The sequence below is a fragment of the Gavialis gangeticus genome, unplaced genomic scaffold (genome assembly GCF_001723915.1).
Source record: "Gavialis gangeticus isolate Ggan-Ray unplaced genomic scaffold, GavGan_comp1, whole genome shotgun sequence".
In the NCBI taxonomy this organism is placed as follows: domain Eukaryota; kingdom Metazoa; phylum Chordata; order Crocodylia; family Gavialidae; genus Gavialis; species Gavialis gangeticus.
In genome coordinates this window covers 66,400,650-66,407,585 of record NW_017729030.1, presented here as the reverse complement: position 1 = coordinate 66,407,585, position 6,936 = coordinate 66,400,650, and the positions used below count along the sequence as shown (strand labels likewise).

Here is a 6,936-nt window from a genome sequence, read left to right as displayed (position 1 = left end):
AAAACAAAACAAACCCTCCACAAACTAAGCAAATTACAGAAGCAAAACAAAATATTAAAATAAGATAGTAAAACAGAACTATACCCTTTCTGCCCCCAAACCTCACAATCAAATCCAGTCTTGCCCACCCTTACCCCTCATGCTCCTCTGCATCTGACGAAAGAGAGTACACCTCTTCTCAACCAAACCTTACTTCCCAACGCCGGTTCACCACAAAAGAACCCATATTTCCCCATATTCCCTCTCAACCCTACCCACTCCTACTCCCCTCATGCTTAGGGGAATTCCCCCCCCCCCCCCTTACTGTCTCTCCCAAGCCTGTATCTTTCTCTCACGTGGGGGTTCTGGCTGTTCCTAAAACCTACTCGTCCTCTTCCCCTTGAAGGAAATGCAATTAAAATAAATTTCAGTTAAAAAATTAGAACAAACAATGCAATAGCCCCCCCACCCTTCCCCACACACCCTTTCATTGTTTCCATGCAGTGTCAGTGTTTATATGCCTCTCTGATTTTTGATTTTTCTTAAATGAAAGAATAATAGAAAAAAAACACACAGCATGGACATTTTTATGGTTGTATTCAGAGTCAAGAAAACATGAAAACTGAGTTTGCAACACCAGTCTAACACTAGTTTGCATAGTCAAGTTTTATGTATTTTCCAGTTTCCACTGCTGTTAATGTGTGTGGCATATTTAAGCAGAAACAAGTAATACAAAGTGCTCAGAAGTGCTTGAGAAGAAGGATGAGAGGAAGAGTGGCTAGACCTTTGGATTTGGCCTTGGGACATGCACATTCAGTTCATGGCTTAGCCAGAATGTTTTGTCTGACTTTTGGACCAGTCACTTAACTGACCTTGCCTTTTGGATTCCTTTTTGTAAAATAGGCATGGTTCTGCTTTCTTCACAAGGGTGTTATGATCACAAAATCCATTAATAAATGTGATGTGCGTAGATGGTCTTGAGTACCTAGATAATTGTTCATGGGCAATATAATATTGTTCCCGGAATTGTAATTTTTCATTTTATAGACTCTTACCATAGGGCCAAAAGGTACAATTATAAGCTTGTTTCTCTTCCATAATGTACATCAGTTAATTGCCCTGGTCTATTTTTATTTTTTACTAACTGAAATATTAATGTGTAAATGTCTTTGCATTGCTTTTTGTTTTAAATGAGAGAGAATTAAGCAGCACAGGCAATTTTAACTGTTAATCTTTGTGTGACCCCAGTTATTTCAGAATTATTTTATTGAAGTGAATGGTGTCCAAAAAGACTGCTCACTTTTGTTCTTTTGTCTGTCTGGAGTAAAACTTCTACTAGGCTGGTTTAACAAGACAGCAATATATAATTCTGGTTATTATATTGTACCAGAAGGAAAGTGATTTTTATTATTTTTGGTTTGGGGTGGTGAGTGGGGATGTTAAATGAAAGCAGAGAATTCAAGAATGCAGTGATCCCTTTTGACATCTGCAAAAATTTCCCTGCCTACGTACTATTCTTCCCCTCTGAAAACCTCCCCCCCAACAACCTATGATTAAGTAGGATATTACCTTCCTTTTAAAAGTAAACTGTGCTGGGATCACTCCCCCTCCCAACCCAGTCAGCCCTGCATGCCAGCTGGAAAGAACATACAGTGATGTCACAAAGGGACTGGATTTAGTTTGTCTGTAATGTCTTACTGCATGCAGATAAGTGTCTGGCTCAGCTATGATTTTTTTCTAGTTGTTGTTTTTTTGATATTTATGTCCAAACCAAGAAAATATACTCATCTTCACTGAAGACTGTTCATGCCAAAACTAAAGCTTCAAGTAGCCATTACAAATAATATTTTGTTAGCCATTTCTACCATGTTCACCATGTAAAAAGCATGTTTTGTCTGACCCACCACTTCCAGATGGGTGCAGTTTACTCCAAGAAATTCCATCTTTAGGCTGAAGTAAAAATTTTGGGGTACAAGGTGAATGGCTTAGAAATTATTAAGTGTATGAAGACAGGAATAGAAACGTAATGAAAACTATTTTTTTTTAAGGGCACACCTACATTGCCTCCATGCTGCTCAGGGAGTGCTGTGGAGAAACCATACTGTCCACACACTCCAGTTTGGCACATACAAAAGCAGAGAGCCTGAGGTACCATAACTGCCTGAGGGTGTACCTGAACATATATCTAGAAGCATTTGCAAAACAATCTGAATGCAGGGGTTAGTGAACTTACCCACTGCTGAAGTGTAAAGTTTGGGGCTTCACAAAGCCATTGCAACATGCTCAGGTAGAGCCAGTGTTGGTTGAGCTGCATGGTGGGTTGCTACTGCCTGGATACTAGCCTGGAACCTGGGAGTCCTGGTGCCAGTTTGGGCTTTGTTAGTAACTAGCTGCATGTCCTTGGGAAGTCCCTTCCCTTTGGTCCCATCTCTTCAGAGCATGAGGTCTTGGGGCCAGGAGCTGACTCTCACCCTGTGGCTAATTTCTGGCATTTTGTGTGATGATGATGAGTGGAAGTAAAACGTGCAGGACATGCTACTACCCTCAGGCACGTAAGAGCATAAGAAGTGCCATAGTGGGTCAGACCATTGATCCACTTAGCCCAGTATTGTGGCTTTGACAGTGGCAGCAGTGGATGCTTTAAAGGGTAGAACTGGGTATACCTAGTATGATCTATGTCCTGTTTGTTACCCTCCCAGGCAGCCACCATCATTAATTTAGAGATGCCCACTGTTGGTTTAGAGATGCATGATGTAATGACATAAATATTTACCAGAGTCCTTTACATCTAATAATCTTAAAGAGTTTAAGATATATTACAAAGTACAGACTTTAGAAATAGAAATCACTTTGGTCATCAATGAAATGTGGTTGCTTTTAGTATGAAAGTCATTGCCAGTTCTTGAACAGTTCAGAACAGTGGATATTGTTGCACATATTAAATGTAAAGTGTGCATTACAAAGGCAGGATACAAGTTTTTGAATTTGAACTTAGTTGCCAAACCCGAGTCAATACCCCTATTCTTGGTTTGGGGGAAAAAAGAGATCTTGAGTTTTTAAGTGCAGTTGATTTCAGAATTAAGTGATAGGAATGCCTGCTGCCATGTCTTTACTAACCTTTTAGATGAGGGCCTAAAAGTAAAAACATGGGAAAAGTGAGGGTGGGCTACTTTTTTCTATAGCATTAGGCTTGGTCCTGTTCCTGGCACTCTGGAAGTATGTAACCAATGATTTTTGTGCCATTGTAGTTGCAAACTATTGCCAGTCATCTCTGGGATTTTGGGGCTGTTTTTTTAACCTATGGTATGAAGTAGGGTGCTTTCGGTTTTGTAATTTGCTCTGTGGTTTGCAGTGGATGGAGTTGGATTATTTTTAGGACTCTTTGGATAAATGTTTGCTTGAGAACACAGGGGATTAATGGCCTAAGAGGTCCCTTCTAGTCCCATGTTTCTAATACCTAGAATTAATTGCATCAAGTAGCTCAACTTCACTGCTCTCTTCCTGACCCCGAAAAGATACCTTACTCACATATACCACAGAAGAGTCTGTTATAGAGTAGGGACTTAAATCAGGGAACCATGTGAATATCCTGGCCACTACTGTTTTAAGGCATGAATATGTGCGGTGTTTCTGGTTTTGACCAGAAAGTCTGTTGTGGGCTTGAGATATTTGCTTGATTCAAATTTCATTGTAACTGATGCTTTCTTCTCTGCTGAACGATGTTTGAAAAAATCCTGACCAGTTGTAATTGGGTGTTACACCAAATTGGTCCTTTCTACCAGTACTCAAAGGAAAGATGCATAGTCATGTACTGCATGTTCTGTGTTTAGTCTATTGTGAATAATTTCTACTGTGTTATCACTTAAGATTCCTTGATAAAGTTTTGTTTCCATTTTTTCTTTAAAGATCTTGGGATATGAGTAAATTCCTGAATATCCAGTGTCGTATTAGCCATATCAAATATCCCTCTTTTGCCAAAAAATGGATCAATATCCGCAAATCGTACGGCAACTTCTACAAGGTTTGTATGGAGATTTGTTTGTTTTTCTGGGAAAATTGAGTCTAAATAAAAATAATATATATGAGTCTTGCACAAAGTCTTATTATATTATGCCATGACCTTCCAATTTTTGTTGTTTAATTAACTTTTGAACATGCTCAGTGTCCTGAAATCCCATTTAATTCTTGAAAATTGTTCTACCTATTTCGGTGCTTAAATATAGATTTAAGAGCTTAACTTCTAGTCTCCTACTTAAAAATCTCTGAACATATTTTCACAGTTCCCATTTTAAGTAATTGTTTACAGAGTACTGATGCTCCTAGATTTGTGTGCACTAGAACTAGTTCCTCCAGGTAGGCTGTCTAGATTTAGTAATGCTGTTGCAATCATTGCTTTACATCTTCAGCACTACACTAAAGAGCTTAGTCTCACAATTCTCATGTTGTAGGTAAGTATCCTTATTTGTTTTAAGACTGAGGATCATGGGGAAAATGAGGTGAAAGAGAAAGCTGCACAAGTCACTCTGAGCTAGAATTAAAATTGGGAGTACCAAACTCGGACGTTGGATCTTAGTATTGCTTTTGTGTTCTGATGAGCCTGCCGGAAGTTCTGCTGAGTTTAGATTCTAACTCAGGGGCAGGCAATTATTTTGGGTGGAGGGGCGCTTACTGAGTTTTGGCAAGTCATCAAGGGCCGCATGACAGCCAGTCAGGGGCAGATAACTATTAATTTTGTAAATGTTTAGGGGTCTTGCGGGCTGGATAGGATGGCCTGGTGGGCTGCATTTGCCCACCCCTGGTCTAGCTCTTGCGGTCTAAGTAGAGCTTGAATCATCATCTCATATATCTGTATGTATATCTTCAAGGATTCCTTCATATTCAATTCAGCTACTGGAATCTAGGAGAAGGGTGTTTCAGATGTCATTTTGACCCTGGTGGAAGCTTCTGTACTCATTCTCACTGTTGCCAACATTGGCAGAGCTTAAACAAGTGTTGTTAATGGTAGATACACATAGATAATATGTCTTAATAATAGGGCTGTTCTGAAGCCTGATTGTTTGCGAAGTGCTTTGATACATGAGCCAAGGTGAATGGAAGTGTTAAGCAGCATTATACAAACTGTTACTAGAATTTATGTAGAGTAAGAAAGAGTTTTTCCTATTCAGATGTTTTAAATCAGATTTCATAATATGGTTCACTTCCTTCATCAGGTTCCCAGAAACCAGACCAAGCTGACAATCATGCTTGAAAAGCTGGGAATGAACTATGATGGGCGACCTCACAGTGGACTTGATGACTCTAAGAATATTGCACGGATAGCTATACGAATGCTTCAGGATGGATGTGAGCTGCGTGCGAATGAGAGAATGCATGGTGGGCAGCTAATGACTGTATCCTCCTCTGCTCCAGTAGAGGGAGCCCCTGCTCCACAGATGCCCCATCTTAGAAACTAGCAGTGAAAGAGTGCTACATAATGAACCACTGTTGAAGACTTAGACTGCAAAGACAGCTGATTAAATGACCATTTTGATAAAACAGATCTTCAGAGCAAAATATGCGAGCACCTTAAATAGCTTTCTCTGTTTAAAATAAAGGGGATGTGAACTCTTGTTCTTTAACATTTGCGTATATGACTTTTGATACTGATGGTGTTTTTAAAAAAAAAATTATCTGGTGTCTTTTTTAAAGGTAAGGTTGATTACCGTATATAAGATCCAAGCAGGGTTTTAAGATTTTGTTTATGAAGAATAATTAATTCAAACTAAAATACCCGATTTGTTTACCCATTGCGCTCTTCTTTCCCCAGCCCACATGCTGTATTGTAAGTGTCTAACATATTGACCAACATTTGCATATGTATAGGCTACTGACAGAAGAACTGTACAGAATGTTGGCCAGATTGGTATCATTTACCTTGCCAGTTGATAGAGGCAGATAACCTCTTCTGTTCATCTAGACAAAATGGGGGCATTATTCACGGTTTTAATGGTTTTAAAATCTTGAGGGAAAAGTCTGGAGAGGAGGAGGGATGTGTGTGTGTGTTAAGAAATGTGTGTCAGTTTCCACCTCAAATAATTCTGAGTGGCGTTGGTGAAGAGCTAAGTATTAAGTAAAAATAAAACTTTTATTTGTATAGTTGCAGAATTCCTGGGGGGAGAGGGGTGGGGGCGTTATTACTTGGGGGTTTTTTTTACAGGTAGGCTTTTCAGTCATTGGGATTTTTTGTACTTCCAGGTACTGCTTTACCTATTTCTGCTCTATTCATTCCAGAATAAAATGAAGAACAATACAGCAATTTAATCTCTTTTAGAAACCTGGAATTCAGTGAGTGTGAGTGACTTAAAATGCAATGCAATATTGAAATTAATATGAAATATGGCTTAGTATGCTTTTTTCTGTCATCTGGATATTCTGTAAAAATAGTTAAGGCCAAAGATACTTACAGCTACTTGTACACAGCTATGCCAAACAGTTGTGGAAAATGTGAACTTTTATGTCAAAATCTGCTTTTGGAATTTGAACTAATTTGTTTACAAGCTGGGCCTTCCTAATAAATATTTTTTTTTTTTTTTTTTTACTGACACACAAATGGTTAGTGTTTTAATTAGGCCTAGGTCTAATTCGGTTTAGTTCAGTACGTGCTTTGACTGAGAGCATTAATTACATTGATCCTAAATTAGTGATTTGTTTTTAAAACTAAGACAGTGAATATTTGTATCATTCCAGAGTCAAAAAAAAAAAAGTTAGTTTGCCTTCCCCAAGGTAAAATTTTTCTTTATGAACTTCCTGTATACAGAATAAGTTCACTGTAATCAAGGATTTCAGGAAACAAACTGATGGTGTCTAGCTCAATTTGTAATCAGCTTTTCTATATTAAAAAATTACCATTATCTAGAGTTTTTTTCACTTTTTACTAAACACTTGAAACTAAGTATATTAAACCTAAAAATAAATCAT

The 6,936-nt window shown here is 38.4% G+C and overlaps 1 protein-coding gene across 1 annotated transcript in view; it reads left to right on the top strand.

The window, feature by feature from the left end:
- The window catches only part of ERI1 (exoribonuclease 1), a 23,379-nt gene extending 16,978 nt beyond the window's left edge, over positions 1-6,401 (top strand). The window contains exons 6-7 of the mRNA XM_019522309.1: positions 3,886-4,000; positions 5,190-6,401. Of these exons, the coding sequence (XP_019377854.1) occupies positions 3,886-4,000; positions 5,190-5,432 (358 nt within the window). The 3' untranslated portion in view covers positions 5,433-6,401. The remainder of the gene's footprint in view (positions 1-3,885; positions 4,001-5,189) is intronic.
- The last annotated feature ends 535 nt before the right edge of the window (positions 6,402-6,936 follow it).